The following is a 20,099-nucleotide window of genomic DNA, read 5'->3' on the forward strand; positions in this document are numbered from 1 at the left end:
CTTTATTCCTGATGAAGGGCTTTTGCCCGAAACGTCGATTTCGCTGCTCGTTGGATGCTGCCTGAATTGCTGTGCTCTTCCAGCACCACTGATCCAGAATCTGGTTTCCAGCATCTGCAGTTATTGTTTTTACCCTACTGTGACTGTGAGGCAATCCTTGACAATAAAGTCATACTCCTTTGAGATCTTTCAAACTGCTCCCTCCATCCAGGTAACACCATCATATTGGACTGTGCTTAATGCACTCCTCACCTTTAACCCTCTCAGACCCACACACCCTCATACATGGATGTCACAAACCATTTGCTAAGCTTCCACTGTAAAATATAAACAAGCCAGACAGTGAATATAAATGAAGGTTTTGCATGTCTTAAAACCCATGCAGATCTGATTATTTCAGTCATGCAGTTCCAGCACTTTGCACCATGCCTGCAATACATTGAGATTCAGGCCCAATGGCCCTTTGGCCCAACAAGTCCACACCAACCCTCTGAAGAGTATCCCACCCAGAGCCATTCCCCTGCTCTATTACTCTACATTTCCCCTGACTAATGCACCTAACCTACACATCCCTGGACACTATGGGCAATGTAGCATGGCCAATCCATCCAACCTGCACATCTTTGGACTGTGGGAGGAAACTGGTGTACCCGGAGGAAACCCACGCAGACGCAGGAAGAATGTGCAGACTCCACACAGACAGTCCCCTGATGCTGGAACCGAACCCGGGTCCCTTGTGCCGTGAGACAGCAGTGCTAACCACTGAGCCACTGTAAGGTAGTAAATTCAAGATTAAATGTCCAATAGAATGATTCATTAAGCAGGAGCAGAATAATAGCAGGCAGGGCAGAAAAATCCATCAACTGGGATTGTGTAGAAAACAATGTGAAGGCCCCAGGGAGAGTTAGCAAGCCCCGCCCCCCCACCCTCCCTCCAGGCTGTGTACAGATTGCGGATCTCTACCTTGAATAGCAATCTCTGTTTCCATTCCCTGTGGCTGTGGAGTAGCCATCCTCGATTAGCAGTGGCTCCTGTCCCAGAGAACATGGTGGCTCAGAAAATTGACCAACGTTCCGTCCAAATGAAATTTCCCATGAGGGAGGAACTTGCCTCACTTCGGATCTTGGAATTTGGAGTCCATAACCATCTCAGAGAAATAATACTCTCACTGTTTAAGTCTTTCATTTAAGAGCTTCATTTTAATTGACCAGTTGATGACACCCAATACTGACATGTTGACTCCGTGATGTAAGATGCTGAGTACAAAACAACTGAAACTTGTCAGGTCTCCTTTCCTTCAAGTCTAGAAACTAGAACTGCTTGATGTGCAGAACTTGGGAGTGCCTTACAGTTTGCTTATCCATGTTCCCAGCTGGCAGCTCCCAAAGTGGAATTACATGTCCAGCAACAAAGCCCTTGACTCCTGCAACATCTGATAGTTTTATGTGATGCTGCTCCTGTACTTGGGGCGGCTGGTGAGAGAGCACATTTTAAGGACTGTCTGGGTTGATCCATTTCTAAAGCTTCGTTAACGTTTGCCTTTAGCTTTGATCTTAACTTCAACCTTAACTTGTACTTTCCTTTGCAGCATTAGTCAGTGGTAAACCAGCTGACTGTGAGTCACAGTCGCACTGTTAGTTAATTAGTTAAAGCTAGTAATTACTGCCAGCAGTGTTGACTTTGATCTTTGGAATTATTGCTCGTGTGAATACAGAGGGCATGTACTGAATTCGGGACTTGGTGAGTGAGGGAATTTGGTGCAATCAGAGAATTGAGACTGGACTGGCATTTACAGAAAAGAAACAAGGGGCTTAGTTTTATCTCGGGGGTGGGGGAAGGGGTGAGGATCATGTCTTTATGCTGGACAGGCAAAAGGAGAGTCCCATGGTGATAGAAGTGACATTTAGGCACTTCACTGGCCTGTCCTGGGATTTCGTATCCTGGGTGCAAATTCAGTCCTTGGGACCTGCTGGCTAGTTGGGAGTCTGGAAGCTCTCCATCGACCGTCTGCACCACCAGGAGGCCCAGAGGCTGAGAACTTCAAGGGGCTCAGTGATGAGTGAGGGGAGTCAAGGGTGATTGGGAGCTATCGAGAGAGGTCCCAAACATTCATGATGACAAGCGTGTATACACACACACACACACACACACACACACACACACGAGGTTCTACCCTCAGGGCTCCGTTTGTGAAGCGGGTTGAAGGTGGGACATGTCATCTCCTCACCCATTCATTTCAAACCCAAATCATCTCTGGCATCATTTCATGTTGGCCCACCTTTCCGTTGTCCTGCGTACTGAGGTATAGACCATGCTTATTTGTATTTCAAAAGTTTAAGAATCTAAATGTTATTTTGAACAGTTGATTAGGTCTGCACTGCACAGTATTCTGTCATATACAACAATCTGCAAATGACGGAATTGGAACAGCCAGGAGGCTGGGAGCAGATGGCATTATCAGCTGTTTTGGCGAAGTCATGGCTGGTTTGTTTTGACTGGCAGATAGACCCTCCTGCTCTCTGGCTGCTGAGGCTTCGCACTAAATGTTCCAAGAGCTGAACTGGTTGGGTCTGAGGTTGGACAGGGGCAGGTCCCACAGCATTGTTTGTTGAAGAGTGGTGATGGTCCTCAGTGAGCGTTGGTGAAGTCACTGTGTGTAAGGTGGTTGCTGTGTTTTCCCACTTTACCGCAGTGACTACACTTTGAAAGTATTTGACTGTGTGAGGTCATCCAAGGCGTTTTGACGAGGGGCTTCCGATGGACATCCAGTTGACCTGTTGTTGGTTTTTTTAAAAAAAAATTCTTAGTGTGTAGGCTTTTGCTATGGAGTCCAGCATTTATTAGGAAATCTGTCTTTGCCTGTGAAAAAGTAAGAATAAGCCTCCTTTAACCACCATTACATGTCTGGTGCACTGTACTACTGGGTGACATTTTGACTCTGCCACAATGAAGAATGGTAAATATGTCCACACGATGGAGGCAACGGTGCTGCTGCACTTGTCCTTCCAGGCCATGGGTGTTATATATTTGGGAAGTGCCCTCCAAAGATGTGTTGATTAGAACATTGTGGTGGCTGGAGCAGACTGGGAAGGTGCTGTAGGGGCAAGACATGGAAGTTACATAGAGCATAGAACATTAGAGCACATTACAGGCCCTTCAGCCCTTGATCTTGTGCCAACCTGTGAAACCAATCTGAAGCCCATCTAATCTACACGATTCCATTATCATCCATATGTTTATCCAATGACCATTTAAATGCCCTTAAAGTGGCAGGGCATTTCATGCCCTTATTACTCTCTGAGTAAAGAAACTACCTCTGACATCTGACCTATATCTATCACCCCTCAATTTAAAGCTATGTCTGCTCGTGCTAGCCATCACCATTTGAGGAAAAAAGCTCTCACTGTTCACCCTATCTAATCGTTTGATCATCTTGTATGTCTCTATTAAGTCAAGTCTTAATCTTCTTCTCTCTAACAAAAACAGCCTCAAGTCCCTCAGCCTTTCCTCATAAGACCTTCTCTCCATACCAGGCAACATCCCAGTAAATCTCCCCTGACCCAATCCAAAGCTTCCACATCCTTCCTGTAATGCAGTGACCAGAACTGTACGCAATACTCCAAGTGCGGCCACATCAGAGTTTTGTACAGCTGCAGCATGACCTCATGGCTCTGAAACTCAATCCCTCTACCAATAAAAGCTAACACGCCATATGCCTTCTTAACAAACCTATCAACCTGGGTGGCAACTTTCAGGGATCTATGTACATGGACACCAAGATCTCTCTGCTCATCTACACTACCAAGAGTCTTAGCCCTGTTGCTCCTTCCAAAGTGAATCACCTCACACTTTTCAGCATGAAACTTCATTTGCCACCTCTCAGCCCAGTTCTGCAGCTTATCTCTGTCGCTCTGTAGCCTGCAACATCCTTCCACATTATCCAGAACTCCACTGATCTGAGTGTCATCTGCAAATTTACTAACCCATCCTTCTACGCTCTCATCCAGGTCATTTATAGAAAGGACAAACAGCAATGGTCCCAAAACAAATCCTTACAGTACCCCACTAGTAACTGAACACCAGGATGAACATTTCCCATCAACCACCACCCTCTGTCTTCTTTCAGTTACCCTAGTAGAGGTGCAGACATTAGCTTTGAGAAGACTGAGCTTTGCCTGTACCTTTACATTCAATGCTTTATCTGTGGTTGCAGCCTTCACTCCCTGTCCCTTGCCCTTGGCTGTTAAAGTCACTGTGAACCTCAATATTTATATTGGAGTCATTCCAGGCTGCAACAGATGACCCTGGCAGTACTTAGGCCTTGAGTATGTAAATAATGCACTTTTCATCAGTGCCTACATCTCCATCTCTGCGCCTGTTAATGTCACACAGCAGGGAACGCAGCACGTTTGAAATGGTGCACTAGCAAATTCTCTGGCGTGTGTTTCTACTTCTCCAATAATGTCCTGTGTAAATATTGCCTTCACTTCACTTTTCAGGGAGAACAGCATGGCCCCTGTAGAGGCAGAGCAAGAAACTCCAGACAGAGCACAGGATTCCAGTGAGGTAGGTGGTAAACATGAAATCATTCAATCATCGCCACTTAGCATGATCTTAAGTTCACCTGAGATTCTGGTATCTGGGTCCTAACTCTCACCAATTCCTTTCATCTATCCGCTCCGGGCTTGCTAATCTACAATGGTGAGAGAACGTCAGGACTGCAGATGCTGGAGAGTCAGAGTCGAAATGTGTGGTGCTGGAGAAGCACAGCAGGTCAGGCAGCATCCGAGGACCAGGAGAATCGACGTTTCAGCATAAGCCCTTCACCACCAATGGGTTGTAAACTCTCGTTTTAATGTTTGATCCCTTCATAGTCCCACCTCTCTCTCTCTCTCTCTCTCTCTCTCATCTCAACTCTATCCCTGCAACCTTCTGAGAGCTCTACATTCCTCCAACTGTCTTGCACAACCCCCTCCTCAGTTACTTCACCCCGTGGCTGATGAGTATATGTAGGCCTTGAGCTCTGGAGTGCCTCTCCAAACAGCCTCACCTCACAACCTCTTTCTCCATTTGGCAGCCATTAAGGCTTAACGCTGTTGGTCACCAGCCATAATCCTTGTGTCAATATCAAATCATTGTGTGAAAATGCTCTTGTGAATTGCCTTGGGTGTTTGATGGTGTGAAAGGGGCTATATAAATGCACATTGTTACTGCCTGCTAACTGTAGACCTCATTTCTGTGAGCTGTTCTTAAATGATGCAAACTTTAATCTGACGCAGTCTTTATAATTTTTCAAATGCAGTCAGGGAACAAAACCTAATGTGCTTCTCAGATTTCAAGTGTTTTCTTCATGAGAGCTCAATCAAAGATTGTCAAGTGAAATGTTGCACATTCCAAAAGTCCATAATTAATGAAACACTTCCCTGGTGAAAACAGATTCAGGAAATTTGCATGAATTGTTTTAGCTTTTTAGATTTAGATTTATTGTCACGCATGTAAAAATACAGTGAAAAATGTTTTACTGTGTGTTATATGCAAAGTGTTGCCACGCTCCAGCGCCATCTTGAAACAGTGAATATGAAGCAATTGAATCCACCTTTCTCTCTTCTTCTTCCTCTTCCATTGTTTCTCTAGTCGCTGCTTGACGTCAGCCAGAGTTTCTGGATCTCTGTAACCGGCTCTGGGGTCTCAGTTATGGCCCTCTGCCATTCCCGTGACTACTGTGTCCAAGCTCGAACTGTGGGCCTGGGGAATGTGGGGATTCCATACCTCCTGTCTGCTGTCCAATGCTCCTCTTGATGCTGCTGCCGGTCCACCATCCGTCCCTTGCACCTGTGCTTTCCGTTCCTTCAGGCGCCTGGGCCTAGTGATGGTCTGGAACCTTGGCTCAACCTGTGAGTCCAGGCCACAAAACATTTGTAGAGAAAGAATAAACTGAAGATTTTTATACTTGGATTTTTATTGATATGGAATAGGAAAAAAATATTTGGAAAAGGACGCTGCTTTGTTGATGCTACTAAAAATACTCTTGCACTAATTCTCAATATTGCTATGGCAACCGACATCAGATGATGGTTTTGGAAATGTGCTCATTTGTGTTTCTTGCTGTTTTTGTTGATTGTGGTGATATTGTCTGGTCTGCTTGAAGCAGTTCCCAAGGGCAGTCTTTATCTTTCAGTGGAGCTGAATGCATTGCTCAGGAGCAGCCACAGGACACTCTGTGCAATGCATCTGGGTTATTCAGAGATTGCAGCATTTCTTTTGCTATGAATAATAAAATGAATCTTTATTGTATGAGGGAAGAAAGGAAAATAACTTTGCCCTTAGAGGGCTGGATTTAATGGAGGTAACGAAGGTCTTGCTTGGCGTGCCACTCAGGCACTTGCCAGACAACTGCTCAAGGCCGAGGACCCGCCCTAAGAGTGGAAACCCATTGAGTGCAGCCGGCCAATCAGAGGCCAGCAGGTCAATTGAGCAGCAGCGCCTCCAGGCAGGCAGTGGTTGTTGCAGGTATTACACCCAGCTGAAACCTAGGTTCCTCACTAGATTCCTGCCACAGGTAAGTGACAGCTAAGTGGGTGTGGTGTCAAGAGAAAGACAGGGAAGTGGCTCTCAGTAGGATGGGGCAGCCCCCACCCCACTGCCCTTCTCCATATGCCAGGAATCTTGATTGCTCAATGTCCCCCACTCCCACAAAAACCCACAAACAGCAACACATAGGTTTTGCTTGTCATTCTCCCAATTATTGTTGTCTGTCCTCACTCTTTGCTGGCTGAACAATACCAGTGACAGGATGAGGCCCTTCATGAGACAATAATTACCCAATGAGGGCCTCAATTGTTAACAAAGTGGAAAGGCCATCTACTGGCATCCCCTTAATCAGGAAAGGCAGCAGAGTCTCCATCTACCATCCTGCTGCCTGATCACCACATCTCCTACCACTGCCACCAAACCTGGGTTAGGCCATTCAATTCTGACCAGTGTTTCCCATCCAGTAAGTGCCCAATCATGTATATATTGCTTGGGTGATGATGCAGAATGGAGGACTTATGTCTTATGTGGTTTGAAAATGGAAATAATTAACCAAACATTCCATTGCTGTGGAGAACAAAGAAGGGAATAGGACTAATTGGATAGGTTTTTCAGTGCTAGGTGCAATGGGACAAATGGCCTCCTCTTGTGCTGTATACAAATAGGAAGAAAAATATGAAGGCAAAGACTATGCCTGACTTTTATAAATGACTGGTTTGGCTTCAGCTAAGGAATTGTGGGCAATTCTCGTCATCACAACAGTTTGTACAGAGCTGGAAAAACTAGAACTCTTGGCTTAATCTTTCTTGATTCAAGAGGTGATTGAATAGACATTCAAAGATTCTGATACAACAGATCGAGAAAAAAACTTTCACTTGCGGGTCAATATGCAGAGGTCTTGGATTGAAAACTGTTAGCATAAGATTGAGAAGGGAGTTGAGATCTGAGATGACTCTAAAATTCACCAGATTTATTGCTCCATAAAAGGGACACAGTGGGTAATGGCACTTTAAAAAATAATGAAAAGTTGCAAAAAAGCATCCTGCACATAATGAAGGAATATCTCAATCAGATTAATGTCTTCATTGACTTTATTAGACATTCAGTCATTAAAGGCCTTCTATCTTTATAGAATTAGTGTCCAAATATGTTTAGCAATTAGATTATACGTTAGATACATAGAATACAGATTATAGATACAGAGAAGAGAACACTAAGAGCAGGTGGCTGAAGTGTTAACCAAAACTAGAGCTTTAAAAAAATTTAAAAATTAAAAATCTTGTCCAAATGGAGGATGAAGAACGATCCCATGTAATTGTCCTCTCTATAAATGAGTCAACACATTCAGCGTGTTATATCAGTTGGTCACTTTGAGGGATCTTAAAACCTATTGATGCTGCAGTTTTCATTTTCCTTTGTCCTCGAAGTCAAGTTCTTTAAATCTTCTGCAACACTTTATGGTAGCAAATAAAGTCTTGCATCCCTGTCAAGAAAAAGTAATTGAAACATTTTTGATACTTGATTTTGACTGCTTAAGGATAAAGTTGTACATGACAGTGCAGTGCAATCTGAATAACTGGCTACAAATATGAGAAAGATATAGGTATGTATATTGGAAGTGAATTGACGAATGTTTTGCCTAACTGTGCTGGATGTCAACTTCTAAATGGAGCGAGCTGTAAGATACACTTTTGATTTGATTAATTATTGCCATTTACCTGGGTACAGTGCAAAGTTTTGTTCTGCGTACAGTACAGACAGATCATACCATACAAAGCACATCAGGGTAATAGAACAGCGCTAGGAATGCAATGTTGCAGCTGCAGAGAGAAAGTGCATAAAGAGTGAGATTAATATTAAATTTAAAATTTGACAGGTCCATTCAGAATTCTAATAACAGTGGGGAAAAAGCTGCTCTTGAATCTGTTGGTATGTATGTGTTTAAGCTTTTGTATCTACTGCTCCATCAAAGTGGGAGGAGTCTTTGATGGTGTTGGCTGCCTTTCTGAGACAGAGGCAAGTGTAGATAGTCAATGGATGGAAGGTTGGTGAGTGTGATGGACTGGGCTGTGTTCCGAACTTTCTGTAGTTTCTCACAGTCCTGGGCAGAGCAGTCTCTGTACCAAGCTGTGATACATCCGTATAAAATGCTTTCTATGTCATATCTATAAAAATTGGGAAGAGTCTTTACAGACATGCCAAATTTCCTTAACGTCCAGATGAGTTAAGGGTGTTGTGCTTTCTTGACCGTTGCATCAATGTGGATGGACCAGGACAGATTGTAGGCGATCATCACTCCTAGGAACCTGACGCTCTCGACCAGCTCCATCGATGTAGACAAGGGCGTGCCCTCCAGCTTGGTTCCTGAAGTCTATGGCAAGCTGTTGCACTTTGCTGACATTGAGGGAGAAATTGTTATTGTTACACCATGGCATCGAGCACTCTATCTCTTTCCTGTATTCTGTCTCATCACTGTTTGAGATCTGACCTGCAATGGTGGTGTCATCAGTGAACTTGTAGATGGAGATAGGGCAAAGTTTGGCCGCACAGTCATGACTGTGCAGGGGTTACAGTGAGGGGCTGACTACACAGCCTTGCGAGAAGTCAGTGTTGAGAATTGTTGTGGATGAAGTGCTGTTGCCTATTCTCATGGATTGCAGTCTGTGGGTCAGGAAGTCAAAGATCCAGTTACAGAGGACGGAGCAGAGACCTAGATCTAGGAGTTTGGAGATTAGGTTGGTTGAAATTATAGTAATGAAGGTGGAGCTTTATTCAATAGCCTGACATAAATCTCCTTGTTGTCCAGATATTCCAGTGATGAGTATAGGGCCTCAGGGAGATGGCATCTGCCGTGGACCTGTTGTGTCAGTAGGGAAAGGATCAAGGTAGTTGAGAGTGTGTGATGCTGGAAAAGCCCAGCAGGGCATGCAGCATCTGAGGAGCAGGAGAATTGACAATTTGGACAGGAGCCTTTCATCAGCTGTTACAATGCGAATGGTTGTGAGCTAACAGATACAGCTCTCTGTGTGTGAAGGTTCAGGAGGTGGACGATAGTATGATTCAGATGGCCACAATCCCCTTATGGACTGTTCCTCATCTTCCACTTGTGGTTGCAAATCTTCCCTGGCCCACCCTCAAGATTTGTCCAAGTTTTGCCTTGAAGGTAGAAACAGAGACTTCACTACTCAAATCAGTAACCAGCTTGTGATGGGTGATGTTCTCAGTCAAATCAGAAATGGGTCACCGAGAGGTGAAGTTGTCACCGGGTTTGAGAGTCTGGAGTGTATTCAAGTACGGACCATTGATGGTCACTGTGTATAAAGAGAACATTTGAAAAGAATGAATCGTATTTCTGGTCATCCACACCATGTTCAAAACCCTCACTTTTTTCACAATTGGGAATTATCTTGAATGTAAAAGAAAATTTGAGGACAGCATTCACCATTGCTTGGATTTTAGTGCTTGCTCATTTCCCTGAAGTGGCCTTAGGCAGTGAATCATTATTACCTGTTCAATACATTTATACAGCTGGAATGTGACTCAGTACGCCAGTACATTAAATTCATCAAATCAGATTATTTTCTCATGAAGCCAGCAGTGAAATTAGGAAATGAGTTTTCCTCATGAAAGGTTGTAGAAATCTGGGTTTTCTTTTCCTCAAATAGCCAAACACAATTGGAGTTTTCACTGCTTGAGTTTGATTGTATTTCATTGGGAAAGGGGTGGAATCTATAGGTCAAAGACAGGAAGGTGGAGGTAATGCACAGAGTCACCACGATCTAACTAAAGGCACATAGTGACTCAAGGAGCTGAATGGCCCTATCTTCCTACACTCATTGGGAGGAAAGCAACATCCAATCAGTCACCCTTGGTTATATGTAAAAATAATCCTTTTTAATTTGAACGAAATGCAAATTTGGAGGCAAATCTCAAAATGCTACGTGGTGCTTGTAAAAGTAAATTCCACAACAATGTTTCTAGACTGTCTACTTTTAATGCCCTAGTATGTAATTATAGCTTATAGAATTCAAAGGTTTAGAACTGTGCTTTTGACCAAATGTCCTTTTGTGGATGGTCTCAAATTATGCAAGATGCTACATATTGTCTCATAACCTCATCTGGTTTAGAAAAGGATTGTACTTTGTGGTGATGAAATGCAGTGAATGTTTTGATAATTTTGAAGCTTTAATAAGGGCAGTAGTAGATGGCATCATTTTTCTGAACTGTATTGTTATGTTAAGTATCTGTTTTCAGTTGTGTGGTTATGCCATACCACAATATGCTGTAAACACGATCAAAAGAAGGCTTCTTCTTAACAGAAGGGGTAGCTGAAAATCTTTAAGCATTTTTATTAATAACATTGAAATTGATGTGTTTTACAATTTTGTAAAGTGTGGCTCTGTCCGAAAGGTTTGCTTCAGTATGCAAACTGCATGTGGGATACCCAGGCTGCTTTGAGTTCTTATTCTCAAATAGCATCCCAGGCCATGCTGAGGAACACTCATGGCAATAACATTGTAAACTGCTTAATTGAGCTCTGAGAGAAAGTGAGGGCTGCAGATGCTGGAGATCAGAGCTGAAAATGTGTTGCTGGAAAAGCGCAGCAGGTCAGGCAGCATCCAAGGAACAGGAGAATCGACGTTTCGGGCATAAGCCCTTCCTGAAGAAGGGTGTGTTCTGTTCATGGCCAGGGAATTAAAGAAGTCGGGAAGTTACCAGAGCTGAACAGATAGAACCAATACATATTTATAAAGAGTCAATTGAATGGATCACCAATTCCATATATTGGCAGAATCACACTGCGGCAACATGCAAGATCATCGTGTCTTCCTCACAGATACCAAATGGTGCAACAGTGACAGGACTGACAGTTTATACAGTTCTCAGTACAGTCACCATGAGATTCAAATTGTACCCACTGTGTTGGAACGGTCCGCACATAATGCACCAAATCAGTTAATAATTCCAAAGATCTGGCTTTGATGTAAGATATAAAGTCAGTTACCAGGGTGATTACATCTGAGTTGATTACCTGACCCACACAGAGACCAAGATTTTATTGGAGCAATTTTGTATTAGCCCTGGAGCGAGTCCAGAGGAGGCTTACTGGAATGATCCCAGGAATGAAAGACTTAACATATCAGAAGCGTTTGAGGACTTTGGAACTATACTGAATGGAAAGCTGAGGGGGGATTTAACTGAAACTTAGAGAATACTGAATGGCCTGGACAGAGTGGATGTTGGGAAGATGTTTCCATTGGCAGAAGATATGAGGACCCAAAGGCACACAGCCTTAGAGTAAAGAGAAGGCCCTTTTTAAAATGGAGATAAGGAGCAACTCCTTCAGCCAGAGAGTGGTGAATCTATGGAATTCATTGCCACAGGAGGCTGTGGAGGCCAGGTCATGGAGTATATTTAAAATAGAGATAGATAGGTTCTTGATTGCCAAGGGGTTCAAAGGTTATGGGGTGAAAGTGGGAAAATGGGATTGAAAATCCATCAGCCATGATTGAATGGCAGAGCAGACTTGAAGGCCTAATTTCTGCTCCTATCTCTTATGGCCTTATTTTCCTCTTGATGTACTTATTGCTGCTATTGTTTATGAAGTTGAAGATGTTCTCAAGATTGATCAGTTACATTTTGCCCAGAGCCAGTGTGAACAGCTGCAATTGGCAACTGCCAAAGCTGAGCAAAAAAAAAAATCACCATTCAATGGTGGACACTATGGGGGAAGTGATTGAGAGGATTTGTTCATCTTGGTCACACGGAGATGGAATCAGTATAATGGGACAGGTTATTTCGAAGAGCAAACAAGCCCTAATACCAACAGCATTACACAAAAGATCACATCCATCTTACACCAGTATCATGGACAAATGAGGAATAGGGATGAATTGAAATTGTGATTGCTTTCCCCTCTTAAACCCAAGCTAGCAAGGTGTTGTTTGATTTACTCCTTTCCCTTTCAACTCCTGTCCGTCACTGAGGTCAGCTGAAGGGTGTTCCACAGACCCTGATTTTCATACCCAATATTTTTGAAATGAACTCCACAGCAAGAGAATCTTTAAAATGAAACCACAGATCGCTGCTGCATTATTTCTATCCCACCCAGAGGTCTGTGAACAAATATTCGGAATGTGGGGAAATTGCTTTGCTATTTGGTTCCCATACATAAGCAGACAAGGTAAAAAGAAAGAGAATGGGATTGAAAGAATCTGTGACTTATCAATATCTTTAAAGAATCAAAAGTGTTGGCATTAATTTACAGGACTCAAGAGTCCAGTGCATCAATGTCCTATTGGGAATCTGTCAGATTGCTGATCTTGTAGCAGGTCTTTTCCTGCGAGCTGAAATGTAGCTGGATGGCCGTTATAGGTGCAGCAGTATTTCTTGAACTTGGAGAACGAGTCCAGCTTTGCAGGCAAAGTCTGAGATTCATTCTGGAGATGGGATCAGAGAGAAAAAGAAAGAGAGAGAGAGAAAAAAGAAAGAGAGAGAGAGAGAAAAAAGAAAGAGAGAGAGAGAAAAAAGAAAGAGAGAGAGAGAGAGAGAGAGAGAGAGAGAGAGTGAGAGAGAGAAAAAGAGAGAGAGAGAGAGAGAGAGCCTTCTAGCTGCAAAGGCCTTGGGCTGCTCTGCTCATGATGTGAGGACAGCAACTGACTTAGAATTCCAGAATTGCACATTGAAACAATTCAACAAGCTCAGATTTTAGACTTGTGATAAATATTGGTTGACATTCTCCCACATTCACATCATGGACTATTACTGGGGCACACCTCAGTGGATTCCTTCAGATTTCTTGAACAGGGTGGCCAAATCCTCCTGCTGCTATTTGGTCATGGCTGTTCACTGGGCCTTTGTGATAAGATTCTGGTGCAGAGCAAGGAGGTAATGGTTTAGTGGTATTATCAGTGGACTGTTAATCCAGGCACCCAGGTAATCTGGAGTCCAGAGTTCGAATCCTGCCAAGGCAGATGGCAGGATCTGGAATCAGGAGTCTAATGATGACCACAAACTAGTTGTTGATTGTTGGAAAACCCCATTTGGTTCACCAATGTTCTTTAAGGAAAGAAACGTCATCCTTACCTGATCTGGCCGACATGTGACTCCAGACCCACAGCAATGTGGTTGTCTCTGTAATAAATGCTGGTCTAGTCAGTGGTGCCCTAATCCTATGGATGAATTAAAAAAAAAACACACGGATATGCAACAAGATTAGGCCATTCAGCCCTTCAAGCCTGTCCCGCCAATCGGTAAGATCACGGCTAATCGGATTTAACCTCAATTCTGCGTATCCTCAATAATCCTTCATTCCCTCAGTAATCAAAGATCCGCCTCCCCTTCCCTTAAAAATATCGAAAGACTCTATATGTGCTGCCATTTGAGGTTCGGAATTCCAAAGATTCACAACCCACTGATAGAGGGAATGTTTCTTCACTTCTGTTCTAAATAGATGACTCCATATTTTTAAACCATGATCCCTAGTTATAGATTGTCCCATAAGAGGAAACATCCTTTGAACATCTATGGTCAAGTGTCCTCAGGAGTGTATACACTTCAATTAAGTCATCTTTGGCACTTCTAAACTCCATATCATAAAGACCTAGCCTGTCCAGCCTTTCCTCATAAGGCAACCCACCCATTCCAGAAATTAGTCTAGTAAACCTTCTCTAAACTGCTTCCAATGCAATTACATCCCTCTAAGTACAGTGACCAGCACTGGACATTGTACTGCAGATACAGTCTCACCACATGTCCTGTATAATTGAAGGATAGCCTCCCTATCCTCCTATTCAATTCCCCTCACAATAAATCATTACATTCCATTAGCTTTCCTGATTACCTGCGGTACCTGCACACTAACCCTTTGTGATTCATTCTTGGACACCCAGCTCCCTCTGCATCTCAAAGCTCTGCAATCTCTCACCATTAAGATAATATGCTTCTCTTTTACTTTTGTCAAACTGGACAATTTACACCTTCCCACATTTGCCAGATCTTTGCCCCTCTCTTAAGCAATCTATATCTCTTTGTCAGTTCCTTATGTCCTCTCCATCTTCCTCTTGATCTTTGTGTCATCAGTAAATTTAGCTATCGTATCTTCAATCTCTTCATGTAGATCATTTATATAAATTGTAAAGAGTTGAGTCCCCAGCACCAGCCCTTGCGGTACACCATTCATGATATCATGTCAGCCTGAAAGAAACCCATTTATTCCTACTCTGTCCGCTTCCCATTAGTTAGCCAATCTTCTATGCAGGCCAAGATGTTACTCCCAGTCCATCCTCAAATTTAGGCACCAACTGAGCCTCAAAATATGTTTCTCAGGAAGGGAGACTCACCACAGATGGAAGGGTATCTCTAGAATTTCTATCTGTTTAATTCCTTTCTTGTAATTCCAGGGCCAATTCTCAGAACTAGAAGTTGTGTTTCTCTCTCTCTCTATCATTCCAGAGTTGTATTAAAAAAACAGTTTGCTGTGACTTTGATTTACAAGGTATTTTATTTCCACATATTTCACTTTTCTGGACCTCACTTTGATCAATTAAATTTCAGGGTCATCTTAAAATTTCAGCCTTCACTTTTGATGAACTTTCATTTTTCTCGTTTGGATCAAATAAATAGATCAGTATCTGACATGAGCTGTTAATTGTTTCATGGGTAAAAGAAGTAGGGTGATTTTAAATTATGATCGATTTTCTCCTCTTAAGCCCAAGCCAGCATTCCTTACTGAGGTGGGTAGAAGGGTCCTCCCAACTTCTTGTTTTTCAGATTCTAACTTATGACAGAAAGCCAGCCGCTAAATCTTCTAAAATAATAATTTTTACGAACAAAGCATTCAAAATGTGAGTGAATTGCTTTGCTACTTTATTCATTATGCATACAAGACAGAAAAAAGGAGAAACGGAAGGAAATAATTTACAACTTAATAATTTCTGAAAGAAAATCAAAGATGTTGGTATTGGTTTGCATAACTTAGAGTCCAGTGAGTTGGTGTCCAATGGGGATTCTGTCAGTTTGCCAATCTTGTAGCAGTTCTTTTCCTGGGAGTTGGTATGGAGCTGGATGGGAGTTGCAGATGCAGCAATATTTCTTGGAGTTGAAGAACGAGCCTAGTTTTGCAGGCAAAGTCTGTGATTCTTTCTGAAGATGAAAATGTTGAGAAAGAGAGAGTTGGAGAGCAGACCTTCCAGCTGCTAAGGTCTTGGACTCATCACATGATATTAAATCAGCAACTGACTTAGAATTCCAGAAATGCACGTTAAGGAATTTTACAAGCTCAGATTTCAGCCTTATGACAAAAACAGACATTTCGTGTACTGAGGGCTCAATCTCAGTAACAATTTCAGAGGTCATTAAGCCAACGGTGTGGCTTCACCCCTGTCATTGGAAGTTATTTTGTAAGGCGATGAGGTAACTGTGAAAACATTAGTGTTCATTCCAGCATAAGGAGTCTTGAGATTTTTTCTTTGTCTAGAGAGAGCTAGAAGCAATTGGCTCGTCTCCAGGTCATTTGCATCAGAAATAGTTGCATGGTGTATATGCAATGCAGGGGGTTCAGATGCTTCTGGAAATATGATCATGTGATCACTCAGCCATTTTGAACCTAGTGAGTTTCTCCATTTTTAACAGATACAGAATTTAGGCATGAAAATAGAGAAGAGAATGCAGGTTTTGTTTGCAATTTCTGCTCATGCTCTCTGGCCATGACCCTAGGGATAGATGGATACTGAAATACACAAGATGGTTAGCATATGAAGCTATGTATTAGCCAGAGATGAATCAGAGTATTCAATGACTCATGCATGCATGATCAAATCAATGATCTTTCAGTGCCGAACAACAAAACAAGATTTTCCCATTGCATTACCAATGGAGGCGGGATTACCATCCTGAGCAAAACTTATGCTACGACGGCAAGTGGAGACACAGGGCATTCTTCATCAAAGACAGAGGAGAGTGAAAACAGTGAGCAGGTAGACAACTAACAAGACTGTGCACCAGACAGAGAGAGTGTCAGAAATTCAAACACTACCAGCAAAAGATATACAGTCAGTGCATATCAGATAGAGAATTTGCTGGTCACGGGACAACATTGTGAAGGAACAGAAGACAGATCAGATAAATATATGACACACATATGAACAGGTAGTGAGGAAGAAAGACCAACATATGACACACGTGAACAGGTAGTGAGGAAGAACACTCAGACAATAACATCAGTGCACTGATGTTGAGTGACAGGAACTAGCAACAAGACAACCCAGTTGTCAAACCAGTGAAACAGAGAGCAAACATATACTTCTGCAGATAGGTACATGATTACCAGGTCAGGGTGGCTTGCCAGTCCTCTGAAGTATTACATTTTACAAACTCGGATTTACCAGTCTGTAGCTATTGAATTTGATAGCATTTGCCCCTATATAAAAAAAAACTATGGACATCTGTTTTGGATCATTCATTATCATTGTAAAAGGAGTATTATATCTCATGGTCAGTATACCTTTGCTCATGAGATCATCACTGTATAGAAAGCATGTTGCACTTTATAATCAAGTTACAGCGTAATACTAGCTGAGACAACTATGAACGTGATAGCTACATATAATAGCCAGCTGTCATAAACATCTGTTGGATCTTTCATTTTGTCTATGCCTAGTTTTCTGATACAAGACATAATGTAAGCATTGCTGTACCATGTGAAAAAAAATCTGAATGTAAAACCAGCATCAAAAAAATCAAACGGGTAATGATTATCAGGATGAATAACTCCAACTGGGAATGTAAACCCAATAGGGGATTCATAAGAAACAACATGATCCAGCGAGTGATTGATTGAAATCTAGAATTTGTTATTGGCATGGAGTAATTGAGATGAATTAGATCGATGCATTTAAGTGGAAGCTGGATAGAAAGGTAGGTTAGAAATAAACAGAAGAACATGCCTTTACAGTTAGAAGAGCAGACTTATAGACTTGGAGAATGTTGTGGTTAAACAATTGGTTTCTTTGTGTTTTTTTTCAAAAAAAAACAAATTTTGCAAAGAAGCCTGGTGGACAGAGATGGTATTTTTGGCCAATTCTAAATCACAACGACAGGCTGAATCTTCCAGGAGTAAGATAAACTGGTTGAGGCACAAGCTGTGAAATTGATCTTGGCAAGCTGGCAATGGATTTCTCATTTGTTTCTGTGTTTATACAGAGTCAGAAGAGACCATTCAACCCTTTGAGTATGTCCATTACATCTGCTCTTCAAATCGTGTTATAGAGTCATAGAGTCACACAGTCACACAGCACAGAAACAGTCACCTTTGTTGTGCATCCCTTGATACCCTGAAAAATCAACCCTGAAAGCTCCAAATGGTCCCAGATTCCCTAATGTTCAAAGAGAGGGAATTCTAGACTTCCATTGCTGTTTCTGTGCACCACACTTATCTGTTGCATATTCTTGAAAGACCTATCCGTTATTAATGATTCTGTCCACGTTTTCTGGATTCCCTCTCAGGGGAAATAACTCCCCTGTGTCTGCCCTGTCATATATTTCTAATTTATTGAGTCCTATGATCAGATCATCCCTCGATCTACTTACTGTTTCGGTGAATCTATGTGAATCAGTCTTGATGCCATGTGCTGTCAAACGCGACCTGGATGGAAGGGCAACCACTCTCAACTCACTTCCTGAATTCAGCTCTTTTGTCCATGCCTGAACCAAAGCTGCAATAAGATCAGGAGCTGAACGTTGGCAGAACTAAACTGAGCAACTCTGAGCAGTTTATTGTTGATCAAGTGCCTCTTGACAACACTGTTAACCTCAGCATCCATCAGTTGGGATATTGACTAATGGAGCAGTGATTGGCTGTTGCTGAATTGCACACCATCAATCATGATTGGATGTGATGCAGCTGCAGAGATTAGATTTGATATATTCATTGTTGGGTTGCTCCGCCCTGTCTGTCACATGCTATTTGGCATCCATGGTCCTCTTGTGGGTTCCCAGGGCAACTGTATACTACTGTGCATATCTGCTAGGCTTGTCCTTTTTTGGGACAAGCCATACCTAAGGGTGATGGTGGTGATAATGTTAGCAACATAGAATTCCGTGAGTATGATAATGTCAGGCTGCTGTTTGACTAAACTGTGGGGTAGCTCTCCCGGTTCTAGCACAAGGCCCCAGCTGTGAGGAAGGAGGACTTTGCAGGATCTCTGGGCATGTGTCTGCATTGTTGTTTCTGGTGTCTAGATCAATGCCAGGTGAGCTGTTTGATTTCAATCTTTCTACCAGCCTATGTAGAATTTTGATCCAACCTAGTGGCTTGTTAGGCAATTTCAAAGGGCAGTTAAGGACATAAGAACATAGGAACTAGGAGCAGGAGTAGATCATCTGGCCCATCGAGCCTGCTCCACCATTCGATAGGATCATGGCTGATCTTTTAGTGGACTCACCTCCACTTACCCGCCCACTCACCATAAACTCTTAATTCCTTGCCTGTTCAAAACTTCCTCTATCTTTACCTTTAAAAGCATTCAATGAGGGATCCTCAGCTACTTCACTGGGCGGGGAATTCCACAGATTCACAACCCTTTGGGAGAAGAAGTTCCTCCTCAACCCCGGCCTAAATCTGCTCCCCCTTATTTTGAGGCTATGCTCCCTCATTCTGGTTTTACCTGGCATAGAACCAGCCGTATTGCTGTGGGTCTGGAGTCACATGTAGGCCAAACCAAGTATAGCAAGCAGATTTCCTTCCCTAAAGCGCATTAATGAACCAGATGGGTTGTTGTTTGTCAATGGTTTCATGATGACCATTAGGCTTGCCTTCAGCTCCAGATTGTACTGATTGAATGCCACCATAATGAGATTCACGCCCATGGCCTGAGAGCAATGTCTCTGGATTCCTATTCCAATGATATTACCACTACACCATTTGCTCCCCGTGAGGCTATTAATACATTCAATATGGATTGTCTATGAGGCATGCTGCTATGCTTCGCTGCTATGACAGAACTCTAGTTAACCTGGCCTTTCTCTTAATAACCAGAAGGTCCTATTGCTACACATTAACACAGCAAAGGTAACTCAGAGTTCAGCTGTTGTTCACTTATACATTCTGTAAATTTGGATTGTAGCAAAGGACCATCTGCATTATAAGACTGTTTTGCATCTGTAACAGTGTAATGTTCTGTCTGTGTACTTCTGTGCGCAACAGAAAGCTGTGGCATTGTTCTGTGGTGAATCAGAGCACATATGTTTAATTTTCTGCAATAAACTATCAAGGCTACTCCTCTGTATTGATTGAATAGGTCAAATTGTACTTACATAATGTGAGAGCGTTATTAATATCTACATGCTGGATAGTTCAAGTATGCACATACATTTGCAGGAAAACTCTAATAAAGTAGCCTTTATTCTGATTCCGGCTGGTGGACAAGTCAGATTCCAGAATGAAATCTCTTCTAATGGATTATTTATTACTTTTTAAAAAAAAAATTAACATGATTATCATTCACTGAAACAAAGTACAGACAATGGCAGTGTTTCTTTAACAACAGAAGTTTATCTCACAAAAATCA

General features: G+C 42.4%; 1 protein-coding gene across 4 annotated transcripts in view; it reads left to right on the plus strand.

Moving 5' to 3' along the window:
• The window catches only part of fam13c (family with sequence similarity 13 member C), a 132,824-nt gene that overhangs the window by 52,453 nt on the left and 60,272 nt on the right, over positions 1-20,099 (plus strand). For 2 of the 4 annotated variants that reach the window (XM_043712339.1, XM_043712338.1), the window contains exon 3: positions 4,500-4,566. In XM_043712339.1, coding sequence (XP_043568274.1) covers positions 4,500-4,566 — 67 coding nt within the window. Of the gene's footprint in view, positions 1-4,499; positions 4,567-18,535; positions 18,631-18,714; positions 18,783-20,099 lie in introns of those variants that run through there. The other 2 variants (XM_043712344.1, XM_043712340.1) reach the window with 2 other exon arrangements.

The sequence above is a fragment of the Chiloscyllium plagiosum genome, chromosome 22 (assembly GCF_004010195.1).
Source record: "Chiloscyllium plagiosum isolate BGI_BamShark_2017 chromosome 22, ASM401019v2, whole genome shotgun sequence".
NCBI classification, from domain to species: Eukaryota; Metazoa; Chordata; class Chondrichthyes; order Orectolobiformes; family Hemiscylliidae; genus Chiloscyllium; species Chiloscyllium plagiosum.